Source organism: Ictalurus furcatus, chromosome 10 (genome assembly GCF_023375685.1).
Source record: "Ictalurus furcatus strain D&B chromosome 10, Billie_1.0, whole genome shotgun sequence".
Lineage (NCBI taxonomy): Eukaryota > Metazoa > Chordata > Actinopteri > Siluriformes > Ictaluridae > Ictalurus > Ictalurus furcatus.
Window position 1 is genome coordinate 28,228,249 of NC_071264.1, and position 27,167 is coordinate 28,255,415.

At 37.7% G+C, this 27,167-nt stretch overlaps 2 protein-coding genes across 5 annotated transcripts; both read right to left on the reverse strand.

Annotated features, from left to right (window-relative positions):
• Positions 1 to 1,032: 1,032 nt before the first annotated feature.
• Positions 1,033 to 14,641, reverse strand: LOC128613843 (equilibrative nucleoside transporter 1-like). Of its 3 annotated transcripts, none has more exons than XM_053634972.1 (14): positions 14,225 to 14,641; positions 10,396 to 10,461; positions 10,239 to 10,325; positions 10,069 to 10,150; positions 9,065 to 9,219; positions 7,438 to 7,577; positions 7,147 to 7,281; positions 6,972 to 7,024; positions 6,782 to 6,863; positions 6,612 to 6,685; positions 5,196 to 5,304; positions 3,188 to 3,273; positions 2,207 to 2,412; positions 1,033 to 1,679 (listed from the first exon to the last, which is right to left on the reverse strand). In XM_053634972.1, the coding sequence occupies exons 3-14, from the start codon at positions 10,262 to 10,264 to the stop codon at positions 1,568 to 1,570; spliced, it is 1,260 nt and encodes a 419-aa protein (XP_053490947.1). In that variant the 5' UTR covers positions 10,265 to 10,325; positions 10,396 to 10,461; positions 14,225 to 14,641; the 3' UTR covers positions 1,033 to 1,567. The 3 variants fall into 3 exon arrangements, with proteins under 3 accessions (XP_053490947.1, XP_053490945.1, XP_053490946.1); XM_053634970.1 differs by having other exon boundaries at positions 6,972 to 7,069; positions 14,225 to 14,640; XM_053634971.1 differs by lacking the exon at positions 14,225 to 14,641 and having other exon boundaries at positions 6,972 to 7,069; positions 10,396 to 10,472.
• A 6,510-nt stretch (positions 14,642 to 21,151) lies between these two features.
• vipb (vasoactive intestinal peptide b) lies at positions 21,152 to 25,610 on the reverse strand. Of its 2 annotated transcripts, none has more exons than XM_053634774.1 (6): positions 25,188 to 25,610; positions 23,718 to 23,838; positions 23,486 to 23,590; positions 23,181 to 23,285; positions 22,628 to 22,759; positions 21,152 to 21,806 (listed from the first exon to the last, which is right to left on the reverse strand). In XM_053634774.1, exons 2-6 carry the CDS (start codon positions 23,834 to 23,836, stop codon positions 21,695 to 21,697), a joined length of 573 nt encoding a protein of 190 aa, XP_053490749.1. In that variant the 5' UTR covers positions 23,837 to 23,838; positions 25,188 to 25,610; the 3' UTR covers positions 21,152 to 21,694. The 2 variants fall into 2 exon arrangements, with proteins under 2 accessions (XP_053490749.1, XP_053490750.1); XM_053634775.1 differs by having other exon boundaries at positions 21,169 to 21,801.
• Positions 25,611 to 27,167: the final 1,557 nt, after the last annotated feature.

The window sequence follows — 27,167 nt, forward strand, 5'->3', positions numbered from 1 at the left end:
TTACATGTTTTAGAACATAATTAGATTAACAGCCCGCGTCATTACGTCACCGCGCCACGCCGTCCGACGTCCCTCCAGAATTTCACGTATCAACATACAGTTCGTCTTCGTTATGGTACCGTATACAGTTTTGGGTGTTTTTATTTATTTTTTTGACGAACGCTTTAAGTGCAGTTAATTATTTGTCATGCTGTACGTGCTAATAGACAACTGCTTGAAGCGGTGGGTGTGTCCCAAATCGCGTAGTTACCGTCTATATAGTAGCCGAGATACATGTATTTTTCCCCACTACAGGCCTATAGTAGGAAAGTATGCGATTTGGGACACAGCCGAACTCTCTTGTTCGCCGTAAAACGTAAAACTGCCGTGTGTGATCGTGTCCTGTCGTAAAATGCGGTGAAAACTCCCACACGACGCTCATAATGTGATTAAGGTGTGTACATGTCACTACTACACGTCCATAATGCGACTAAAACAGGAGTACTCCACCTGTCTTAATTAGATTATTGCTTACTTCGATTATGACCTTAATTAGATTAAGGTAAGTAAAAATTGCTGTTTACATGGTAGTTTCTTAATTAGAGTATGGTCTTAATCGGATTAAGAGTGGATTATTGTTGTCCATGTAAACGCAGCAGATAGATATATTTATATGTATATTTGTTTTGTCACATAAATTACAATACAGTGAATTGCTTTCTTAACATATCTATCCCAGTTTGTTAGGAAGTATGGGTCAAAGTGCAGAGCCGGGCATAATGCAGAACCCCTTGAGCAGAGAAGTTTGGCAATACTGGGGCTTGAACCCACAACATTCTGATCAGTAACCCAAAGCCAAAGATTTAATATTCAAGATTCGGCACTATTTCTTTCTCTATTTAAATGTAAACAAATTTGTGATCTTGACCATATTAACTGCTTTGTACAAAAGGTCAGATTTTCCTCATGCCTAATCTCCTCTAGTGAAGCACGTGTTCAGATGACACTCGGATGGATTCGATCTCAAATGGATCAGAAGGTTTTGCACGAACGTGTGCAAAGTTGAGTCCATGCCAGCTCGAGTGCAGACGGTCATTAAAGCAAAAAAGGGGACATGGCAAATGCTGAGAGAGTCTGAAATCCATGTAAATAGTTCAAAGATTCTACTTTTTCACTCAAGTTGTTGTCTAATGTCATTTCTAATGAAAATTGTTGTGGCTCACACATAACACTGGTAGAAAGACTGGCTCATTGACTGTATATGAATATGTAAACTGTTAATATGTTAATATACTGTATATCGTTGTTAAAAAAGAACAGGTAGTGTTCACTAAAAAAATGTACAAATAGTATTATTTTTTTTAAAAAACTTTCATCCCATCATGTGGGACGGTGTCATTGAGATTCGAGGTGTCCGACTGTCCAACTGTTCATCCGTTACGCGCTTCTGTGCCATCTCGCGTCTCAAATCACCCTTAAACCGATCAGAATATTATATAAAACATATCAGACACAGTAAAAATTATTCACAAACGGCTCCTGTTTAGGATGGACGTCTTTAAACATCCAACAAGGTGAAAAGCCGACCTCAAATGACCCCTCGGAACAGGAAGGAGAACGATGCACCCAAGGCGAGACCGAGAGACATGAAGAAGGCCATGACGGCTCCAGCCGTCTCCGCCTCGTGTGCGTTCACTAGGCTGAAAACAGAGCAGAGAAAGGGAATGTGATTATAACATTTCATCTTTCTCAAAACTGCATGTATGCTATAGATATGTGCTTGTTCAACATCTCATTCCGAAACCGTGGGCGTTAATATGGAGCAGCCTACGTCCTTCTGAGAAGGCTTTCTACTAGATTTCAGAACATTTGTGTCCATTCAGATACAAGAGCGTTAGTAAGCTTGGGCGAGGAGGCCCGGGGTGAAGTCAGGGTTCCAGTTCATCCCAAACGTGTTCACAGAACCCTGAACTCAACCCCACTGAAGTACACTTGAGTTCTATGGTGAACCATGTCTTCATGGAGCTCGCTTTGTGCACAGGAGCATTGTCCTACTGGAACAGGTTTGGACCTCTTAGTTCCGGTGATGGAATATTAGAGCACGCAAAGACATTCTGTACAATTTTGTGCTTCTGACAGTTTGTGGATGAACCACATATGGGTGTGATGGTCAGGTGTAAACAAACTTTTGCCTTTATAGTGTAGACGCAGTAAGATTTAGACTCACTTGGGGCAAAAACACATGCAAAGGCTGGCCAGGTAGCCGTTGGAGAAAGCGAAGAGGATAATGAAGACGGTGAACCAGGCGTCGTGTGAGAAGACGACCGGTATGCTGTTCGTGTAGCGTGGCTGGACGTTACACAGCATGAAGAGAGGCACGAAGATCACGCGCACTAACAGAAGCACTGGCAACAGTTTGCTGTCCTTCCCAGGCTGAAAGAAAAGTGAACAGATTTTTTTTATTATTTATTTTAAAAAACAATAACAATTGTTGGTAAATTACTGTGGTAAGACGTATAAAACCCTTCTTTTTTTAAAAATTTTTTAAAAATTTATTTATTTTAAATAATCCACATCATGGTAGTAACACGATGATGCGAGATGTACGTATTATATGCACCGAGTGATATTTTGAAGTGTTATGTCTCATAAAGGAGGTGGATTTACAATTAATGGCACCCTTGCAATTAATATTCCATGAAGCCTCTCCAGGAGAGAAGAACTCTAGTCATGTAACGTCTTTCAAGGACGCTTTTTGAGGATCTCGGACCCACCTCCATGCAGAATGTTTCTACACTTCAACAGCCATTTCTGTGATGGTTTTCTTTTCTTTTTTCCTTTCCTTTTTTTTTTTTTTTTGCATTCTGTGATGGTTTGCATTTGTTCCTCCAATATTCCTTAAAGTTGTCGTTTTTTCGGAACATATACTACTATTCTTGCAAAAATGAATTTTTTTTTTTGTTAGATGAAAGATACAGGTATTTCAACTTGAATCGTGTTTTTTTTTTTTTGTTTGGTTTTTTTGGTTTTTTTTATAGGTGCCAATAATTCTGGTGTTGTCTATATGAATATAAGAAGAATAATTGACAAATTTACACAAACAAAAAAATCTTTATAGGTTACTGTTCCCATATAGCATTAGCAAAAATTCTCACTGGAGTGTAATTTTACAACAATAATTGTGTGTTTGTGTTTGTGCGTCACTTACCCACAAACACACAGCAGTCAGGCTCCTTCCCAACCAGTCAAACAGGTTAAAGAGCAGGAAACCGGACACAGGAATGAAGTATTCCTCTGATCAGAGAATCATACATATCAAATGCAGTGTATTATAATATTAATAAGGTTTCCTAAGTTCTTATCTTACCTCCAGATTAAGATTGTTTCAGAAATTAAAACTAAATCTAAGATAAAACAAAGGTGACTCGAGTAAACACAAAATACAGTTTTTAAATGATAGTTATTTATTAAAGCAAAAAAAAAAAAAAGTTATCCAATACCAACTGGGCCTGTGTGAAAATGTATTTGTCCCTGTGTTCCCCAAATTTATGAAATTGCATTTATAATGGGGTTCAGCTGGTCTAGACGTAACCAGGCCTGATCATCAACACTTAAATATAACTTTTGCAACAGCATGAAAGTTGCTTAAAAGGTCTTACCCAGTAACACGCTGTGCCAAAGTTGAAAGAAATTCCAGAAATGATGAGGAAGAAGGTGATTGAAATACATCAGTCTGGGAAGAGTTACAAAGTCTGACCGACCTTCCAAATTCCTCCAAGAGCACAGCGCGTACTCATCCAGGAAGTCACAAAAGAGCCAAGGACAACATCAAAGGACCTACAGGCCTCTCTTGCATCAGTAAAGGTCACTGTTCATGACTCCACTATCAGAAAGACTCTGGGCAAAAATGGCATCCATGGAAGAGTGGTGAGGTGAAAACCACTAACCCAGAAGAACATTAAGGCTTGTCTGAATTTCGCCAAAACACACCTTGATAATACTCAAACATTTTGGGAGAATGTTCTGTGGACTGATGAGTCGAAAGTGGAACTGTTTGGAAGACAGGGTTCCTGTTATATCTGACGTAAAACAAACGCAGAATTCCACAAAAAGAACATCATACCTACGGTCAAGCGTGGTGGTGGAAGTGTGATGCTGTGGGGATGCTTTGTTGCTTCAGGGCCTGGGCAACTTGCAATAACTGAAGGAAACATGAATTCCTCTGAACATGAAATCCTACCAGAAAAACCTAGAGGAGAATGTCCGGTCTTCAGTCTGTAAGCGCAAATGGATTATGCAGCAAGACAATGACCCAAAGCATTGGAATAAGTCCACATCTGAATGGCTCAAAAAAAGCTAAATTCAAGTTTTGGAGTGGTCTAGTAAAAGTCCTGACTTGAACCAATTTAAATGCTTAGGCAGTTCATGCTCAAAAACCCTCCAGTGTGGCTGAACTAAAGCAGTTCTGCAAAGAAGAGTGGGTAAAAATTCCACCACAGCGCTGTGAAAGACTGATCTCCAGTTATCGGAAGCGTTTGGTTGCAGTTATTGCTGCTGAAGGTGGCACAAGCAGATTTGAAGTTTAAGGGGGCAATTCGTTTTTCACACGGGTGATAGAGTTTTATTTTTTTATTGAAGCAAAAAAAGTTATCCAACATCTATTGTGTGTTTACTCAGGTTGCCTTCGTTTTATGTTATATTTCGTTTGAAGGTGTAAAACTATTTAGTATGAGAGATACACAAAAACAGAAGAAATCAGTTGTGGAACATTAAATATGTTAAATGCGGCTGATCCTGTCACCGAGAAATGGCAAAAATGAAATCCGGTCTGTTCTGGAGACTTTCCTATATGGGAAAACATAAAAATACAGCTTCCCTGAGACTGTTCCAAAGCGCTGACACTGGAGACTCCTTCCATTACGTTACAGCATTTGGCAGACGCGCTTATCCAGAGTGACTTACAATTATCTCATTTATACAGCTGAGCAGTTGAGGGTTAAGGGCCTTGCTCAAGGGCCCAACAGTGGAAGCTTGGCAGTGCTGGGATCTGAACTCGCAACCTTCCGATCAGTACACCAATTACTCTTAGGGCTTAATTAATTAATCAACACCTGACCAAGCGGAAGGCCGTAAACATAAGATTGAGGAATATGGACGGCTGATGGAAGTGTCCAAGTTATTTTTCAGAAATTTCACACACACACACTTCAGCTTACCCCAAAGTCCTCCTTTAGCAATGGTGGATTTGACGTCAGCGGCGACGGCGGGGAAAATGCCGATGGTGATGGTGAAAGCAAAGCATACAGACAAAGCCATCACCCAGATCTACAGAGGAAGACCGCGAGAGAAATAATGAGGAGGAAAAAAAAACACACTCAAATGGACACCAATTTCACTGGAAGCACCTTTAACAGGAATGTACAAATCACTGTGAGCTAGCTAGTCATCTTGTCAATGTGCTATAACGTGAGCGTGACATCTTCGGGATCGCTTTCTGCTAGCGGAGCAAAAATGAACCAATTCTTTTGTGTCTGAAATGTCAACTACTCAATATTAATTTCTTATTTATAGAACTGTTGTATAAAAGCAATAATGCATGCACAATCTGCAATTATACTGAATAACTGCCACTTTTCGGTTAGCTACGGCACTCGCCCTGTGGTCCTACGGCAAATCACAGCTGCGTCGATATCCGGTATAACTCCACTCATACTCATGCAACATTGCTTAAATATAATACAATATCCAGTGAGAATACAAGTTTCTGATTGGCTAGTGGGTAAGGGTTAGTGTCATATCACAGCAAACCAGTGACTACATTTCCCATCCTGCACTGCAGCCTACAAACATGGCCGCCATGGACTGTAATTCCCAGAACACTTACCTTCAATCTAATCACGTACTCCTGCATCCAATTTACACTCACAATCACACCACACACATAAGAGACTGTTCAGACACTTAGGTTTTGCGAAGTGTTGCGCTCAGTTGCATTCTGTCTCTGTCGTTACCAAGCCTTGATACCGTGTTTGTTTATTCTGGTTTTGACCTTGTTCTCATTTACAACCTTGTCTCTTTGCCTTGCCTAGTTCGGAATGTTTGCCCGACCCACTGACCCTTGCCTGCCTATGTACCTTGATTTCTGCCTGATCCTTTGTACCTACTGGACTAAACTAATCGACCTGCACTTGCTTCCGTCTCAGCCTTCATTACATGACAGTTAAGACTGTTTCTAGCTTCTATAACGTAAGTGATAACTGGAACGTCCTTGTCTCTGGAATGTTTCATAACATTGTCCGTAACTATAATTGGATAATAAATAAATACGATGTAAATTGCTGTGGTGTAAGAGGAATAAAACACTTTTGGAAGTGCTGTTATAGGAAAATACTTAACTTCATGGTGACACCAGTATCTCCGCTTCATCACCCCATCGTCACCAGTCATTGATTATTTTCCTACAACAGCGTGTCCCCAAAGCGTTTAATTCCTTACGTGACCTAACGATGACCTCTGAATCTACCTTCGTGTTTACTTGGTGAGAAACAACCCAGGATCAGGTTTATTTTATTGACGGGTATGAAACCTAGAACTTGTTACACCTACTAACGTTTTAGTTCAGAGTGCTTTACCTTTTTAAAGATAATCCAAAGCGAGGGATTTTGCCGGGCCTCTTCACTCGTGCTCATCCTTCCGCTGTTGTCCCCTAAAGCAAGTTCAAAACATTCCGTATTCGATTCGAATCCACGAATCCCATGTTTCCAAATGAACCAAATTGACTCAAATGCAAAAAGATTCCTACCGTTTTTCATAAGTTTGAGTTTTTTCTCCTCTCGTAGTGCTGGATATTTCTGTTTTTTCTCCTGGTGGAATCGGTAAAATGCCTGTAGGAAGGAGGAAGATGCGTGACGTGATTTTTTATTTTTTTTTATTTTCCCCCCACCTGTACGTCATAAGATTGTCCCGATGGCAGGATACGGATTTACGCTCACCAGTTTGGGGAGGATTATGTAGGACAAAATGGCAAGGCTGATAACCACGCAGGCTGTGATGAAGAAGCCAAAAGCACAGTCCATTAAATCAGAACCACCTGTGGATGAAGAAGTCGCACATCGTGTGAGGGAAATGTGAGAAGAGCCTGTAGTGTTAGTATTTATTGAGTCTTACTTGCGATGGCACAGATCATAGCAAACGCGGCGAAGGTTCCAGCCAGACCCTGACCGCTCATGATGGGTGTCGTGTAGCCGTCAGGCAACACACTAGCCATGCCAAAGAGACTACCCTGTAGGATAGCTCCAAACGCTAGCAAAGGAACACACACACACACACAATGACTTTACACCTCAACTTTGGCTAATGTCTGGATATTTTTTTAGTGTGTTAGTGTTATCCCATGTATCAATAAGGTAAAAGAGAGAAAGGGAGCGTGTGTGTGTGAGAGAGAGATGTAGGACTCACCATTAATAATGGCTATCTTTATCAAAGTAATCACAAAGAAGGGCATAGGATTAATAGACAATTTAACCAAGAGGGCAGTCACACAAAACACCACCAAGATGGACACCAGACTACCCAGAATCCTTATCTTCTGAGGAATTCTGTTAAAATAGTAAAGCCAGAGGTTAAGGGACATGCTACAATAGACTGGTCACTTTATTAGGAACACCTATATACTTGCTCAGTCACGTACGGTAATTGTCCAGTTAGACAATCGATCACATGGCTTCAAAAGCACTTTGCTTACACTGGTGATGAAGGACTTTTGTCTGAAACCAATAGAGGTTCCAAAAAGGAACCTCTACTGGGCAATTTACGTACAAAATTTTGGGTGGTTCATGCAATCCATTTTTAATTGAGGTAAAATCAACCGGAAAATGTGTCTGATCTTAAAAAAAAAAAACGGGTTTATACAGTGTCCTGAACACTGTCCCTTTCCGAATTAAGAAGATGGACGTGAGATGGATTTAATTCATTCACCCCCATTGCTGTAAATCTGCGCTATCGGAAGTCACGTCATTAATTGAACGGGGTCGACCTGTGCGCAATTACAGTGTCACGTGATTTCGGTGTAAATGCATGTGCTCCGATAAGGCCCTATAGTTTGTTGTTGGAGATGGTACTTAAACAAACAGCGTCATAAAGAGACCAAGGAGCTATCAAAAACAACTCTAGGACAAATTTCCGGAAAAGTTTTGATTATAATCACTCAGGTTTGGTTAGAATTTTTATTTATTTTTTTTTAAATACCCCAAGCTTTGAACATTCCTCAGAGCAACATTAAATGTATCGCTGGAAAATGTCTTGAATGTGAGAAGGAGAAAATAATAATAAATAAATAATAATAAAAATAAAATAAATAATAATAATAATTTTAATAAATAAATTAAAGAATAATAATATTATTATTATTAATAATAATAATAAGAAGAAGAAGAAGAAGAAGAAGAATAATGGCACACCCACAAATACTTGTTTGAAGACGTTTTGAAGACTTTCCATAACATTATATGTATCTGTAAACTGAGAAGTATGACATGTCCTTTAATAAATCAATAAATTGTAATTGTTGGCAAATTGCTGTGGTATAAGAAGAATAAAACACTTCAGGACGTGCTGTTACAGGAATATAATCAAATTCTTGGTGGTATCAGTAACTCTGCTTCACATCAGGCCATGCCACATCACCCTGTCTTTGATTATTTTCCTATAACAGCATGCCTACAAGTGTTAAAATCCTTACTCGAAACACTGTCTCTTCAGCAAATACAAACAATGGGCATACAATTGTAAAATCACACATGAGGGAGACTTTTAAACTGATGTCATGTTTTGTTTTGTTTTTCATCATTAAAATCTTAACATACACGATTTGGTTGTTTTTGGTTGCTTGTGATAAGGCAGGAACATGAAACTGAACTCATTAAATAACGTTTAACTGTGAATATATATTTAAGAAAAAAAAAAAAACCTTTTAATTTTGCTCTACACAAATGGTACACAAATCCTGCGCTCGATTGTAGCTATGTCTCAAGGATTTATGTTATTTTGTCCTCGATGAGAATAAATCTCTCCGTCTCAGCGTTACCTCTGGTGTACGATGGAGTTGAGGCAGGTGAAGATCAACAGAGGGATCATGGCACACAACGTCATAGAGTTGTTGAACTTGGCTTGCAGGACATTTCGACTCTCTCCTACGGTCCCGTTGGCTGGAATGAGGTCGGTTAGACGGTAGCTGAAGTACTGTAGGTACAAACACAGAGAAGAGATTAATGCTAAAACTAATGTTCATTCCTACCATAGAAAAAAATATCTACATAAAATACTTCCACACAAATTAGAATAAATTGAACGACAGCATAGGAGTTAGTTTATATAGGTTCCTGTGGATTTCCTTTTACTAATATATATAATATTAATGCATTGATGTAGTATTCCTTTTTTTTTGCTTGGCTTACTGCGTTCATGATATTAATTAGTGTGTATAAGAAGCAAAAAAAAGCCTGTTGAAGCAGCTTTATTCCACTGTGCACTAATGTGGAGCACTTTAATGATCAGTATCACTCCGGCCCCGCCATTAATGGTTTTTAAGACCAGTTCAAAATATTTACTTTAACATTTTAAAAGTAATGGCTGATCTTTTTTTTTCTTTCGTTTTAATTTTCCTGTGTGCACAAATTTGTTCTTTTTCTTTTTTTTTTTTTTAATCCTCTTTATTTTTGTCCTCCTTGTGTTCTCATATTTATTTTATTTAAAAAAATTTTACTGTCCTGATGTGTTCCCTTTTTTTATTTTATTTTATTTTTTTAAAACAGTTGCATGGCATTTCAAACTTCACTATTTTGTAAGAAAGGTTATTATTCCTTTTTTTTATTTTTTATTTATTTATTTATTTATTTTTAAACAGTTTATTAATGGTGAGGTTTGTGGTTTTGGTTGTATGTTAACTAACTGTATGGAAAATGTCAGATAAATTACTGGTGAAATCAGGCTTATTTAGCATCTGCAGCATCTCTAATAGAAAAACTCTCCCAAACTATTTCCAAAATAAAATAAATCTTAAAAAAAAGTTTATTTCTTTATTAAAAGTACCATTGTGGCGGTCATAAAGAAATTCCATGGCAGTAAAGTCCCTAATCCCAGCATAAACAGAATCAACCACACGGCTTTGAATCTGAATGAAAAGAGGAAAAAAAATTATTCAATCGTAAATCGTAAACCAGCTGATGATTGAGCTGACAACAAAAGACAAAGTTACTAACTTGTCTTTGGGATCCTCTGTGTGCATTTTTTGTAGAGAAAACGCTTTTGTGTCCTTCTCAATGCGCACATACAGCTTTAAATTTGACCTGAACAGTAATATACTTTATGTTACATTTATGAATTAGTAATAAATGAATGTGTACACGTAAAACTTACCTAATGTCGTGAAATGCTGGAAATTGCTTTTGGTTTCAAGATTCGAACAAACTGCTTTTGTGTGTTCTGTTGATTTAATTCAGAAGTTTAACAGTCACAAAGGGAAGATCAGTGATAAACACAGACACGGGACATAAAATCAGAATTTTTTTTTTTTTTTTTAAATCCATATTTAAGCATTTAGAGTTAATCACTTACTTGATTTAAATTCTGTGCACCGTGTCCACACTTACTGTACGTACAGTCAATTTACAGATGTTTAGGGAAATATAAGCTGTAAATAACCTCCAAATCACTTCAGAACATTACTGTAGTTTAACATAAAGACTCCGCCCCCTAATGATCCTGATTTGTAATTTCTGTTGCTAGACTATTAATCATTCTCAATGCAGCATATCTTTTTTTTTTTTAAATAATTAAATTGCAAATTAAGTAAAATAAAAATGTGTGAACACTTGCTTTTTTTTAAAACCCACACGCGCACCCACACGCACACCCCCGTTCACCGATTGTCTTGAATAAATCCCCCATAACATTGAAACAGCCTCCTGTGTGTCTGTGCTCCGCCCACCGCTGGCTAAAATCCCTACAATAGTTGTACATCTAACATTTACATCACTATAAAAAAAAGTTAAAGATACTTTTTGTGATGACGTTTTAGGTGAACATAAGCCCTTTTTTTATCTCTATGCCAGTAAAACGTTAGTAAAACATCGCAACGTGTGATGCTGTTTACGTTGTTTTGGTTTTTTTTTTTGCTTTAACGATTTCAATGGCTGTGGTTTGTCACATAAGGCGTTATCCCGTCACTCGGAGGGTATGTTTCCCATTTCACTTCTTTACTAGACCAACAAAACTTAATTCCTCAGTGTATTCCTGGGTATTTTAAAGGACTGCTGCTTCCCACAGATCGATCTGACCATTTAAATAAAAGCGCTTTGAAAGGGATAAACATTGATTTCCTAATATAACACACTCTCTAATGACTAAACACAGAGAAGAAACCGCTTACACAGGACAAAAGGACCAAAGACAGAACTCCTGAAGATATCAACGGTGTTGCACCCCATAACTGTTCATCAGAACATGTCTAAGATACAGGCATGCATATCCAAGGTTATGGGTGTATGATACGGATAGGATATGTTCAAAAGTTCCCTCTCGATAGAGATGAGAGTTAGAATAAAAACGAAACTGTCAGCCATCTAACATCTGAATGCCTGGAAGCACCAATCATAACAACGGATTCAAATGCCCAAGATTCAAACTACATCTTGCAAAAGCTGATGGTTATCTTCCATTAGCCACTGCTATGACAGGAAAACAACAATGCAGGAAGCGTGTCCTGACACCACGTCTCACGTCTGTGGGAATGCCGTTATGGAAAAGACTTCATTTACTGTAAGACTGTAAATCGTAACGAAAGGTGAAAGAAGCAGTCAGGTATATGACAGAATGAAACTATTCTACAGTTTCAGGCTCTTGGTAAAGATTAATAACTGGTTTTGTGCATTATCATCTTGGATCTGTCGCCATTTGACTTGGATGTACTTAATCCAGCATATTTACTTTAACGTGCTTATTTAATATAATTACATAATTTCAAATGAACTTCATTGATGTATTCATATTTAGTCACCTTTTTATTCTGATCAGGATCGATTCAAAAACAGTAACTATTAAAGACTAAAACAGCAGTCTCCTTTAAGTTTAAGTCCTGTAAGTTGCGAGGTCGGGCCTCGGTGGATCGGACTTGTTTTTGTCCAGTGCATCCAATAGATGCTCGATCGGATTGAGGTGTGGGGAATTTGGAGGCCGAGTCAACACCATGAACTCTTTGTCCTGTTCCTCAAACCGTTCCTGAACAATTTTTTGCAGTGTCTCAGGGCGCATTATCCTGCTGAAAGAGGCCGCTGACATTAAGGAATACTGTTGTTATGAAGGTGTGTATTTGGTCTGCAGCAATGTTTAGGTAGGTGGTACGTGTCAAAGTAACATCCACATGAATGCCAGGACCCAAGGTTTCCCAGCAGAACATTACCCAGAGCATCACGCTGCCTCCGCCGACTTTCCTTCTTATCATAGTGCATCCTGGTGCCATCTCTTCCCCAGGTAAGCGACGTACACACACGCACCCGGCCGTCCACATGATGTAAAAGAAAACGTGATTCATCAGACCAGACCACCTTCTTCCATTGCTCCATGGTTCAGTTCTGATACTCACGTGCACATTATAGGTGTTTCGGTAGTGGACAGGAGTCAGCATGGGCGCTCTGAGCGGTCTGTGACTACGTAGCTCCATACGCAATAAGCTGTGATGCACTGTGTGTGCACCTTTCTATCAGAGCCAGCGTTAACCTTTTCAGCCATTTGCACTACATTAGATCTTCTGTGGGATCGGACCAGACAGTCTAGCCTTCGCTAGCCTCCCCACACGCATCAATGAGCCCTGGGCGCCCATGACCCTGTCGCCAGTTCACCGGTTGTCCTTCCATGGACCACTTTTGGTAGGTACTAACCACTGCCACTATTTATTCTTTTTCTCCGGTAACTGATGTGATGCTACTGTTTTGTACATTGGTAAACAATGACTTTTTGACTGTAGTGTAGATTGATACAAAGTGCTGATACTGGAGACTCCTTCCATAAATGTTCAATAAAGGTCTCCTTGCAGAAAAAGAAAATCCCCATATCGACAAACACCCACGTTTTTCTTTGTTAAATAACAACATGTTTTGTTTATTTGTTTACTTTTAGAGTTAGATTATGTGGAGCGTTCGCCATACGAGTCCCTGTGAAGGAGGTGTTACTATCGAAACGATAACGTACTAGAAAGAGTGCGTTAATATAAATCTGTGATTTTTCCTTGCAGCGTAAACTATTGTCCGATAATTTATCAACACCTGACCAATCAGAATACCAAATTAACTAGCACTATGGTATACACACTCATGATAGCGGTGAGGCAGTGGTGGCTTGGCGGTTAAGGATCTGGGTGACTGATCAGTAGGTTGGGTATTCAAGCCTCATCACTGCCAAGCTGTCACTGTTGGGCCCTTGAGCAAGGCCCTTAACCCTCTCTGCTCCAGGGGGCGCTGTATCATGGCTGACCCTGCGCTCTGACCCCAACTTCCTAACTTGCTGTGGTATGTGAAGAATATGTGATCAATAAAGACTCATTACATTACTCAATACTCATTAACTCATCGTTGTTGTTGTCGTAGTTGTTGCTGTTGTTATCGTTGTTGTTGTTTTCTAGTCCAGGCCCAGTAATGCTAGAATGGCACAACTAATCAAACACTGTGGCTAAAATTCATGCTTGGGTATGAATGTGGTGCTTATAAGCCAAAGAGACCAAAAGATTTCAAAAATATTACAGAACAAGATGTTAGCTTTAGAACTTATCTCACTAAGAGAGCTATGATGGTCGGAAACAGCTGTAGCAATCTAGGACAATGCAGCTTCAAGAAAGGATGTGTCACTCAACTCTAATCTCTAAACTCAATAATCCGTTCAACTGTGTGTGTGCTAAGGTTAGAAATGCTAAATTCTTGAGCCGACACCAGAGACGATAACCGTTAGCACTTTCATTCTGTCAGGGCATTTCTTGGTGGTCTCATAATCACTATTCAGACCGTTGACAGATAGTCAGTGGTGACTAGAAGTTATACCATAAAATCCACCAAAATGGAAAATAATTACAGCCCAAGTGATTAAATTTCACTGTTGTTTACTCTACACGGAGTCTGTCCCTACTTTTCTGTGAACGTCGTTACAGATTCACGGCACGAGTGCGCACAATTAGTTCAAGCAAGCATCAGTGTCTTACCTTTTACTCCGACGGAGCGTTTGATTTTGCTTCTGGTTGCAATTCTGGTTGTAGACAGTCCTTTTCTTTTCTTTTCCCCCACTGTCACATGTTTCTTGCATTATAACCTCAGAGGCTAACGATTTCTGCTTTCCTGGAGAAGTGATGGAAGCTTAATCTGCACTTTTTTGCAGAGTTGCGTAATGTCTTAGTGGTCTGTTTAGTCAGGCTGCTGTCACATTTTGCTTAGTTTCTGTGCATAAGCAGGTTTTACTGTAGGATTGCACGTTTATGTACGTGTGGAACAGCAGTACAGATCAATCGTACGCCGATTTACACTCTTTGAACATGTGACATTTGTTAGGTTTGTTACATTTTTTTGTTCGCGTTTACACCCTATTGGCAAATAAATATGGAAAGAAAAATGAACGTTTCCTGTCAAATCTCTAACCCTTTGTATTTAAGGATTTCGGACCTTTGTATTCGTCATTGGTCGGTCTCAGATAATAATGAGCGCTTTATTAAAGTCTACTTGTTTAATAAAGTAAAACTGTAATTTACTAGTACACGAATGCACCTGTCTTGTCCAGTTATTTTGTTATTTAATCTATTTTCCAATAAAAAATAGAAATCACAAACATTTCTCCGCTCACCTATACTTACTTCTCCAAAAATCTCGAGTATTTAACTTGAACCCATTTCTTAACGTTTTAGCCAAAGCAGTTAAAACAGGCCGTTCAAAAACTTCCACTTGCAGTGTACACTTGATATTTCTATCTCTATATGATTTACAGTAAATTCAACTTGAAGCAGGGCAACCCTAATGAAATTCATTCGACTTTTATTAGACAGTTTTTTTATTAACAGGATCGGTCAAACATTTAGCGTGTTTATCAGAGTAACTACTGTACGGATTAATGACCCGGAAACCCTAAAATGCTGGGTCATCAATTCACTCGTAAACTTTAACACTGTGTCATATTCCACCAGGAAAAATAACTTGTGCTACATCGCACTGACAGTAAAGCAAACAAAGATTTGGAAAGAAAATGGGACATAATACATACAATGTCACTGAAACATGAGTGTGTGTACTGTACGTGTGTGCACCAAGAAGGTCCTCACAATGATAAGACAGTGTCAAATATCCTCGCGATCACCCAGTCCTCACAAAAACGTGGTGTTTTACGGCTTTTATTCGAAAAACTAAGTAAGGTCTTGGCATGTCATGAATTTGCTACAGTAATAGAAGGTCCCCACAAAACAAACAAACAAACAAAACGTATGTAAGTAAGTACTCATGGGCATTATGCAAATGTCCCAACAAAGATTGGAATATCTGTCAGTTTTGACCTTGTGGGGACATTTGCCTGGTTCCCATAAGGAATTGGGGGGGTTTTTTTTCACAAAAACTGCAGTTTTTGTTTAATAAATATACCTTTTTAACACTAAGTTAGGGTTAGTTTTCAGGTGTTATACTAATCATCTACAATAATCATGATGTCAGTGGAAGGTCCTCACAAAGATGGAGGACCTGTATGTCTGTTTGTGTGTGTTATTGTGTGAATCAACAGCAAAGGTTCAAAATTGTAATGCTCATTGGGAAGGGTGATGGTCTGGTCTGCACTTATATAGTGCTTTTTTAACCTTAGCGGTTCTACAAACCACTTTACACTGGTTCTCATCTCATTCACCCATTCACACACACACACACACACACACACACTTACACACCAGTGGTGCCATGCAAGGCGCTAGCTTGCCATCAGGAGCAACTTGAGGTTCAGGACACTTCAGCATGTGGAGTCACGTGGGCCGATTAGTGGACAACCTGCTCTACCACCTGAGTGGGTTGTCCACTTATTTAAGGTTTATAAAGGGACCAATTATGTACCTTACATAATGTTTAAGGTAGCAGATTTGCAGGTAAAGATATAAAAAGTGGTAAATGATATAAAAAGATATTGATATAAAAAGATACATAGTAAAAGTTCCCTTGATGGTACCACCTCAACCACAGGGTGTACAAATAAAGCACTCTAGTATACTAACATGCCTTGCTGAAGACACGGTCAACTCTTGACTGAAAAGTTTGTTGTGTTTTGTTGTTGTTTATCTTCGTACACTCTTAAATTCCTCACACTTTCCTATTAGTTTCACTGTAGTTAGAAAATAATGTGCTTTAAGATAAACGTGTGGTGGCTTTATGGCTTTATGACGTTTTGTTGAGTCGGGATTTTAGCCCTTCAGTCTAATATCCCTTTAGTGACCCGAGAGAATCTTGCCAGGTTGTGCCTCCCTTCCTCTTCTTGTTATTGCTCTTGGTTGTTCCTGATATAGTGGTTTATTTATAGACATCATGGTTTTTTTTTTTTTCAGATTGCTGCCTCGCTTGTGTTAACTGGAGAGGGTGAATGGAGCAGTGTCATTCCTCCTTTTGTCCCCTAACCAACAGCTTCACATCTCCATCAAATCAACAAATCAAAGCATTTTCTGACATCACTGATCCATGGACGTGTTTTAATTAGTTAACTTTCAGTATGTTACATTCTCAGAAATAAAGGTACTAGATCGTACGTTGGCTCGTTGCTGGGGTGGTACCATCAAGGGTACTTTTATTATGTATCGTTTTATATCGTTTACCTGCAAATCTGCTACCTTAAAAATGATGTGAGGTACATAATTGGTCCGGTTATAAACTTTACACCATGTTACCACTTGAAAGGTACATAGCTACTAAAGGTACTAAAGACAAGGAAACATACAGTTTGGTACCTTTATTTGTAAGAGTGTAAAGCTCTACAGTAGTGGTCACCAACTTCTGTAGGTTTCATCCCCTATCACAATCTAACACACCTGTTTTAGTCGATTGAGAACTTCTTAAGGCAATGATTAGATGGTCAGGTGGGCACCATTATGGTTGGAGCTAAAGTCCAAAGGAAGGTAGATTTCCAAGAACAGGGATGATGACCGCTGCTCTACAGTATTGAGGGTGGGTTTCAGACATTTGCTTATAAAATGCGCCCTCTGCTGGCCACAGTCTGGTACAGCACTCAAGCCCAACTGGTGACCAAATAAGCTCTCGAAGAAATTTACAAATGTTCGGAATGATGCTTGAGCAATCACATTACACTAGCTTTTAAATATCTATCTAGTTCTTTTACAATTACTACTTCTTCTTCTTCTTCTTCTTCTTCTTCTTCTTCTTCTTCTTCTTCTTCTTATATAATTCAGGGGGCTACGGTGGCTTAGTAGTTAGCACGTTTGCCTCACACATTCAGGGTTGGGGGTCCCGGATTCTTAATCCGGATTAAGATTCTAGATTAAAAACTAGAAATAAACAGAAAGTTTTTAGAATTTTGACGTACCAAATCCTACGAAATTCATGTAAATATTTCTAAGATTCTGTTCTTTGTAAAGAGTTCTTCGTAGGCTTTATTATTATATCTATATCTGCCCCGAAAATATAATGATTGCTGATTGCTTATAACTTGAATATCCTTTTTCCTCACAGTGCTCTCAACTTCATACTCTCATAGTATCAATGTACCGGTGGTTTGTATCTGAGAGCTGCTGCTGTAATCATATAGTCTGCGCAGTTGCTCATCCTAGGACTCGTCTGCTCGTACTGAACACCCTGTCAACACATTCAGTAACTTAGTAATCTTTATTTTTCTACACCTGTGTGCTGTAATCAGTTATAAGCATACTATCCGGTATAGGGGTGTAAACTTCAGGATTTTACATGATACGATACGATGCGATTTCCATTCTTAAGTCAGTGATTCAATATGAGATGATAACACTGAATCTGCAGCGATACGATATGATAGGATTTCATTTATTAGCCTCGGATCAATATGTGACCAACTTTGATCAGAATCTGGGGTAAAACTAATGTTAATTCACGAATAATGATGAAAATGTAGAGTTGTGAGAAAATCATCTTGTTGTTGCTTTTTAAGTCGATGCATTGGGTTGTTACATCCCTATTATCTGGTGTCCGGTTTGAGTCTGGTTCCTCTCTAAGGTTCTTCCTTATGTTGTGTCAGGAAGCCGCCTCTTGTCATGTTGGGCGATTAAGTTTTTCTCCCTTTGTGGCTCAGATAGTGCGTCAGTTTATGCCACCAATAAGTGGTGGAGGCATTATGTTTTCAGGTTGTCCGTCCGTGTGTCCATCTGTGTGTCCGTCCGTGTGTCCGTCCGTGTGTCCATCCGCTTGTCTGTGGAAGATTCTCGTTAGCGCAGTATCTCAAGAACGTGTGGTTGAATGTTTGTAGGATTTCTATGGATTTATCATTATAACCAGCAGACGAACGGATTCGATTTTGGACTTGGTTCAATCAGGATCACCTTGATATCAGTTCATCTGCTGGTTATAATGATAAATCCCCAGCAAGGTCAAATGTCTGAAACAGTTTTTCTTCGAATGCTTCCTTCCTGTTTTGTCATACAGCAATGTTACTTACATGTTCATGTTCGGGAACTCAGTCGCTGCCATCGTGATGAGGTGATGAGGTGATTATATTGTTCTCCTGATAGAACCAGTGAGCTCTGTACCCCCTGTAGTGTTATAACTGGAACCTTGGACACTTCTCTGACGATCCCCTGTGCGCTCAGTTTAGAAGGACGGTCTGATATGCAGTCTCTGGGTTGTGCCGTATTTTTTCCACTTCACTATAATGGATTTCACAGTGCTCCTAGGACCGTTCAAAGCCTTGCTGATCTTTTTATGACCTTCTCCAGCAGTTTTTTTTTCTTCCCCCTCCCCGAACAGCTTCATCTCGATGCTATATGGGAAGTTCCAGCAGGAGTAATCTAATCTGGCATCTTTACTGTGCAATCTTTACTGTGCAAGCATACAACTGGACGCAGGTGGATTTGAAATGAGCACGGGTGTATGCTAAACATATCTAGTGCGAGTGCTCAAGAAAATGAAATTCTAGTCCTTATTTAGACTGGTACAAGTAAGAGGGGGAATTGAATACTGATCGGTTAAGCAGATTCAATTTTTATTTTTATTTTTTTTTCATTTTTAAATTATTCCAAGGACATTAAATGCTTGGTTAAATTTGATTTCTACAGAGAGCTACTTCAGAAATGGCAGAAATAGTCCTATTTTAAATATACTTACATACGACATTGCAATACAGCAAAAAAAAAAAAAAAAAAAAATAAGAAAAAAAAAGAAGTAATCACTTTGGGTTTAATACTTTCTAGAGTCTCTGTATCTCTATAATGTAAGATTCGTATAGACTTATCCTTGCTAACACTAGATGATTACATTTTGGCATTGATCCAAAACATGCTCATGGGATTTTTTAAAAAATCCTTTCATGCATAAATTATTTAAAAACATCCACATTCTTTCTTTTTATTTTATTTAAAATTGCATGTCGTTATTTATATTTATATATATATATATATATATATATATATATATATATATATATATATATATATATATTTCAAATTTAATCATTTTATTTGAACTAAAAAGTAAATGGAACACCTGATATACCTGAAATTAAAAACTGCCAAATAAAATTTGTGTCATATGTTTATAAACAAGTAATTGTTAGCATTCAATGACCAAAATTATTGAAAAATATAGAAAATATCCTTTGTGAGCAAAGTTCTTGATGTACAAAAGTTTGTATGAAGCTCATCTCTGTGGTTAAAAAAAAAAAAAAAAAACTTTAAAAAAAAAATCTTCAATAGCAAATATTTATTCAACATTCAACATTATTTATTTTTTTTTATTTTTTTTGAGCATGGCACCAACGTATATATTCTGTCAAACTTTGTAATATTGACAAATAGTCAGGTGATTCATGATAAATTGCAGTGACAGTATCAAATGATTTGGAGGTGATTTACAATTGATATTTTTCTATAAAAAAAAATGTTTTTTTAAAAAACACTTAAATGGACACTGTGCATGAAAGGGTTAACACTATTTCAGGCAAATTAGTAACAAGAAAGACTAGACTTGTTGGCGGCAGACGCATCCCTGCTCTACTGGTTTTGTTTTTTTTTTCTCTTTTGGAAATACTAATCATCCACAGTACTTCCTCATGCAGAAGGTAAACTGAGTGTAAATGTTAGCATTCATGAAAACAGAACACCAGCTTACGGGATAGCGTGACACACACTTACCGTTTCCCGCCCTGATGGACACACCCACCCTAAATCGGTAAGCGTGAATAATAAAGCAGATTTAACTCTCTATTCCATGTAAACCAAAGCTAGATCCATGTGTAGGCACATCTTAGGAAAAACTCAACAGAGTGTGATGATTCTCATGTAAAATTTACACGTATTTTCTTCATACATGTCGTGTAAATCTTTCACACTGTTGTTTTCATGATTTGTTTATGTTTACTTGTAGGGAAAATGCTGGAAAAATGATAACTTAGCAAGTGAAAAATTTCTTAAATATGTGGCAGATTTATCTACTATTCCGTATTATGATGTAATTATGATGTCGTTTTCGATTTCCGTATTCCGTTGGGAAAATAATTTTGCCTCTTAGTAGAATTATATTAAATAATCTGCTCAAAAATATTTTGACTATCAATAGGTTTTTAGTAATCTTTTCTTTCATTTAATCTAATTTAATAATAATAAATGTGATTATATTCAAGATATTTTTACTTAAGATTTTTTATTTTTTTTTCTCAGATGTGATTTTCTCACCAGATTCATTGATTTTTATTTGTCAAATTTTTCATGTGTGATTTTGAAAAAAAAAAAGAAAAAAAAAACGATTAATTTTCCATTCATTTTCACGTCAGGGCACGTGGTTTCATTTTTCGTTTTCTGACATGAATCATTCCTTTTCTGCGCATGATCACAATATTAATCAATATAATCAAATATATCCGGGATGTCTCAGGAGCTTACATACTACAAAACAACAACCTTCTTCGCCTCTTCTTTATACATTTTTTATTCTTTCATTTTGGATACAATACATTTTCAGACACCAGCCGTGACTTTAAAAAATAAATAAATCAAAAATAGCTCTTTGAGGAACAGGTACAACAATAATTAACTTTGCCACACAACATGTTGAAACGATTTGGTTTGTTTGTTCTACAGTAACCGGATTATAGGTCCAATACTTAAGGTGCCAGATGAAGTCATCATCATCTAGATGTTCTGGAAGGGGGGGAAGAAAGAAAGACAGAAAGAAAGCAGCAACAGAGATTGCATTTCAGTTTATTGATGACGTGCTGCACGAATGTTGAAAATACTGAACCCCAAAAACGTGTGATGTTTGAGCAGTGGATTGTATTCAAGCTCTTAAAGCTATTTCTTCAGATTTACAGAGGAATAGTGAAGTAGTCCCTCTACAGTAATGTAAGCGAGCGATGAAAAGGCAGCAAAAGCAGTGTTAATTAAGCAAACACCAGTGTTAGTGGATTAGTCGTGAGTCAGACCTTCTTGCGAACACAGTTTTAAGACGTTTTAACCGGAGGAAAGCAGTCATACTAGCGGGAGCTGTTGGAGGAGCTGATCGACCTCGTCCTCGTAGTTCGGAGGTAAGGACGAGTCGGTGCTTTTGGACTTGTTAGACAGCGTTAAGGCGTCTTCTGGGCTACAAGGAAACATCAGAACAGCATATAGCTTCTCGTATGCATAGCGTTGGAGCTCAAATCCAGCAGAAAGGATGATTTTCCTGATCTAACACACCGAATGAATCGTGCTAGAGCAAGCAAATCACCAAATGGTGCTTGGTAAAGTTACAGATGTTACGCAGATAATACACTTACGATGGAGTAGATGCTATGGATTATTCAACATGTCGAGTGAAAGTCTAGTACTGTGATAGGAAAGGTGTGTACACTCTGAGAAATACACCTATATGGTACCATCTTTTGTACTTTTGGCGCGTATACGTCATCTTTAAAAATAATTTAAGTCACATAATTGGACTTTAAAGACCTTAAGTTAATTAAAGGTGCACTACATGCGCCTTCTCATGTTAAACGTACAAAAAAAAAAGTACCGTTAATGGTACCACCATACCCATCAGCATGGGTGGGTTTTAGGGGGCCGGGCCCACCCACAGAATCACTCACGCCACACCTCCAATGAATACTTGATATTAATGATATGGAATTATATTGTCCTGTTTTATGGACATTTCCATATCAAAATTAATTACTGTGTTATCGGGGTGGGGGTTTCTTTAAAAATTGAAAATAAAGTCAGCTTTATGACGTCAGACTGAGGCCTGGCAACATGTCTGCCACCCAGGCATCAAGGTACCTTTATTATTGATAATGAGGAATGCAAATCTTATATATATATACACACACATTAGAATTTGCATGCATTGCAAATATTACATGCACATACACAAGCCATCATATACACTCATTTGCAATCGTATAATCTTATAACCATCTCTCTTACCTTCTCTTTCCTGCTAAGACGGAGTTCAGGTACTTCTTGGCCGCCATCTGCTTGCGATATCGGCTGTAGTTGTCTGTAAACACCGCATCCGAGTGACGCTTCATGCGTAAGTCGTCCGCGCTCAGCTCATCACTGCGAATATTCATGACCTTAATAAAATATTCCTCTACATAATATCGCTAGACGTGTATTTGTACACCTAATTCGATATTCCGCTATATACTGACATATACATGTGATCTTAATTAAATATCGTGCTATAGGCTATTATTCCAAATGAACAGATATTTGTACGGTTAATTCAATATCCTACTGAGTAATTCTGTCTGGACAGATATTTGTTCTCGTAATTAAATATTCCGCTATGTGAGACACACACTGGAAGGCCATTTGTAAGCTTACGTAATTACATTCGGGTCATCGCGGTCACGGGTAGTGCATGGCTGAGTTTGCAGGGCGAATCTCCAACAAGATCTATATGTAAATCTAACTTCTGGACAATGCTGTGAATTAGATGTGCACGTGTATAATAGATAAGGGAGAAAATGTTTACCTGACACGCTTGGCAAGTAAGGATTCCAGGTATTCTTTGGCTGAAAGTTGTCCGAGGAGTTTGCTGTATCCGCTGGTGAAAAGTCCATCAGCGTGTCTCGGTGGTCTGCAGGAAAACGAATCCATTTTTTTTTTAACAAAGAATATATACACATAAAGTCTATAAATACGTGCATTTTTATTTGAAAGCATCCTGAAATTCATGAATGCATCTTGTTTATTTGATATACAGTCTACTGAAACTACGATCTTCATACAAATATTGATTTTATTTTGTTTTATTTATTTATTTATTTATTTATTTACCTTTCCACTGTGTTTGCAATTTCATACAGAAGCTTATACACTTCCAGATCCTGAGAAGGCTCGTTTAGCCACGCGCCGTCACCAACACTGTTCAGACTGCCTGACCTACAGAGCATCACCGTGTGTCATTCTTTACTTTAGCATTTTCACCGAGGAACACAAAACTTAACAGGCTACTTAAAGGCAAATTGCATTTCTCACAGTGACTACGGAGGGGATTCGATCTTCTCACCTGATGGCAGAGTATGAGTTGATGGCCGGGGGAGCTGAAAGCGTCCTGCAGCACAGCACGCTACACACAGCCATAAAGAATAACTGTGAAGTGCTCACTGATCTCCTAGTGTTCTTCATATCTAGCCAAAAAGAGGTCATAAGCATGGGTAAAGTGCACACTGAGAAATTTAGGTAGCACACTGTACTGTTCCTTGTCTCTGGGTTGGAATTGTCAAGTGGACATCTTTCATGCCTTTAGTAAGTATCTTTATATCTTTAAAAATAATTTAAGGTATATAACTGGCCCATAAGGACCACTGATATACCTTTAAAGCTTTACTCCAAAACTAAGTAAAGGTAAAACATATACTAAAGGTACAAAAGATGACCCCTGATGGTTCCACTCCAGTGGTCAAAAAAAAGTCATGTTTGATTCCTGTATTTTCTGATAATAAAAGATAATATTACCAATAGGTATGCGCTAAACAATTGATCTTAAACCAAATGGCTATCTTACTACATTACATATATATTATATTACTGTATGTGTGTATATATATATATATATATATATATATATATATATATATATATATATATATATATATATATATATATACACACACTATATACTATATATGCTATATTATCTCTAGCATTTCCCAATATTTAATCTTAAACTGAATTATTTCTACCATTTCCAGATGTTTATTCATAAACCAAATCTCCATCATTTCCAGATGCTTTGCCTTAAACCCAAATTTCTAGAATTTTAGATATTACATTTTTTATGTTTCTAGCGTTTCTCCACATTTAACATTATACTGATTTTTTATTATTATTATTTTTTTAGACTTTTAGCTATTTAATCTTAAACAGAATTTTTAGCATTCCCCAATTTTTTCATCTTAAACCAAGCTTCTAGAAGTTTCCAGATATTTCATTTTAAACTGAATTTCTAACATTTCTCAATTTTTTAATCTTACATTTTGGGGTGGGCTTTTTTTGGTGTTTTGTGTTTTTTTGTTTGTTTGTTTGTTTGTTTGTTTGTTTTTTTTTTAGAATTTCAAATATTTTAGCTTGAACTGAAATTCTCACATTTCTAGCTGATTAATCTTAAACTGGATTTCTAGAATTTGGGATGTTTCATTGCAAAAAACAAACAAACAAAAAAAAACAACTCTAGATGTTTAATCTTAAATGGAATTACTAGATTGACTGAATTAGTTCTAGATACGCAATCTTAATATAAATGTATGAAATTTCTACATACTTAATCTTAACGCAGATATCTCGAAAATCTACATTTCTGCACATTTAATATTAAACTGAATTCTAGAAAAATCTGCACAATACATTGCTGTGTTTATAAAGTTTGTAATTTATGGAAATTTTATATATATATATATATATATATATATATATATTGTGTGTGTGTGTGTGTGTGTGTGTGTGTGTGTGTGTGTGTGTGTGTATTTTAGTTACTCACTGTCGTAGGTGTGTGAACCTCAAAAGATGCTGTCCGAGGTGCTGGAACCAAAACAGCCCGAAAGGAAGAAAAAAAAAAAACCTCCTGAAGCTTTAAAGACAGAAAAAAGAAAGTTTTTCTTCTCTCCTCGTGTTGTTCAGACATGCACGAGCTCTTCCACCTCTGCTCTTGTTCTCCTCCACCTGCCGCATTTTATACACACGGCCGTTTCGTTTTCCTCTGACACTTTCTTGCGTCATGAAGGTCCCGGTTGAATCGAGCAGAGAAATGACGGGGAGGGAATTAATGACCGGTGCTCTGGTCCTCGAAAGTACGTGGTCAAATCGCATTTGTTTCACTGATGCGAGGCTGACTCACTTTTCCTAGTAACCGCCCGAGTGCAAAGTGGCCAAAGCAGACATTAGTTTAGAGTATGAAGTAGCCGAAAACACACACACACACACACACACACACACACACACACACACAATAATACATACGATTAAGTAACCTTAATATATAATATATCTCTATTCGGAATCATGTGTACAGTATTTATAGTACAGTATATCTTTTATATATATATATATATATATATATATATATATATATATATATATATATATATATATATATATATTATACTGTATTATAAATACTGTACTGCATAATATATATGTACTATTGTAAGAGCACCATATATATAATATATATATATATATATATATATATATATATATATATATATATATATATATATATATATATATATGCATTCATGCTTTAATTCATTCATCTTCAGTAAGCGTTTTTATCCTGGCTTGAGTTGCAGGATCAAGAGCCCGTTCCGGAAAAACTGGGTGTGAAGTGGGAATACACCCTGAAATGGCCACCAGCACATCACAGGGCCCCATATACACACTTTCATACACTCATTCAGACACTGGTGCAAACTTAGCATAGATCAGGCGTGTCCAATCTTATCCGAAAAGGTCCGGTGTGTGTGCAGGTTTTCATTCCATCTAAGCAGGGATTCCAACCGGTCCTTTCCGGAGAAGATTGGACACCCCTGGCATAGACAATCCACTTACCAGCATGTTTTTGGGAGGATGGAGGAAACTGGAGAACCAGGAGGAAACTACGCAAGATGCTACAGAGACAGCAACCCAAGCTCGGGATTAAACAGGAGACCCTGGAACCCTTTGAGGTGACATCGCTACCCGCTGCACCACCGTGCCACGTTAAAGGTCTTCAAGCGATTCGTGAATTATTTAAGGTGTTATCAATGCACAAGAACCGATTAAAAATTCTCGAGGAACATTTTTAGTCTATGAAGACTTATATTGCTATTACTGTGCTATCGATAATATGTATGTGAGGAATAAGCTATACTCGTTTGGCGGATGTGTGAAATAAATCGAATAAGAACAAGAAATGAATTAAAAATGTGTTGGTCTTTAAAAAAAAAAGAAAATTTATACACATTGATATGGTGACGTTTTCCGTAAGGAGATGTTTAAGAGGAACAAATCGTGCTGTTTCATGCTGTTATTGGAAAATAATCAACATGGGGGGGATGTAACAGTAATTCGTTTCACAAATTGACACGACTAGAATTTTTATATCAGTTTTGATATCCTCGGTGATTTATTTGATGCAAACTTGTCCAAATAGCAATCAAAACTTTTTTGCTCATCACTAATATTAGCTAAGTTAGCTAGCTAACTAGCTTAGCATGCAGGTCCTGCAGCTAAACGTTTCGAGATACCTTGTCATCCTATAGTCTTAGAACGTGGACTGAAGATTGGTGGTTAATGTAACACGATAGGAACTGCTCATTTGTATACAGCATACATTAGTGTGATGTCATTAAATAATCTCCACGATGACATGGTAACTCAAAACATTCAGCCATAGAACCTGTGTGCTAAGCTGGCTAGCTAGCGGTTTAATGAACGTACTTGTATACTTAATACAAAGTCGCTTTGGAAAAAAGTTTCT

Coding starts and splice junctions, on each gene's coding strand:
- LOC128613843 (XM_053634970.1), bottom strand. CDS start 10,264: ATGCACACAGAGGATCCCAAAGACAA. Junction 6,686..6,781: donor ACTCAAACTTATGAAAAACG/GTAGGAATCTTT, acceptor AACTTGCTTTAG/GGGACAACAGCGGAAGGATG. Junction 2,413..3,187: donor TGACTGCTGTGTGTTTGTGG/GTAAGTGACGCA, acceptor CTTTTCTTTCAG/CCTGGGAAGGACAGCAAACT.
- vipb (XM_053634774.1), bottom strand. CDS start 23,836: ATGAAGAACACTAGGAGATCAGTGAGCACTTCACAGTTATTCTTTATG. Junction 23,591..23,717: donor AACTCATACTCTGCCATCAG/GTGAGAAGATCG, acceptor GATGCTCTGTAG/GTCAGGCAGTCTGAACAGTG. Junction 23,286..23,485: donor ATTGCAAACACAGTGGAAAG/GTAAATAAATAA, acceptor GTTTTCCTGCAG/ACCACCGAGACACGCTGATG.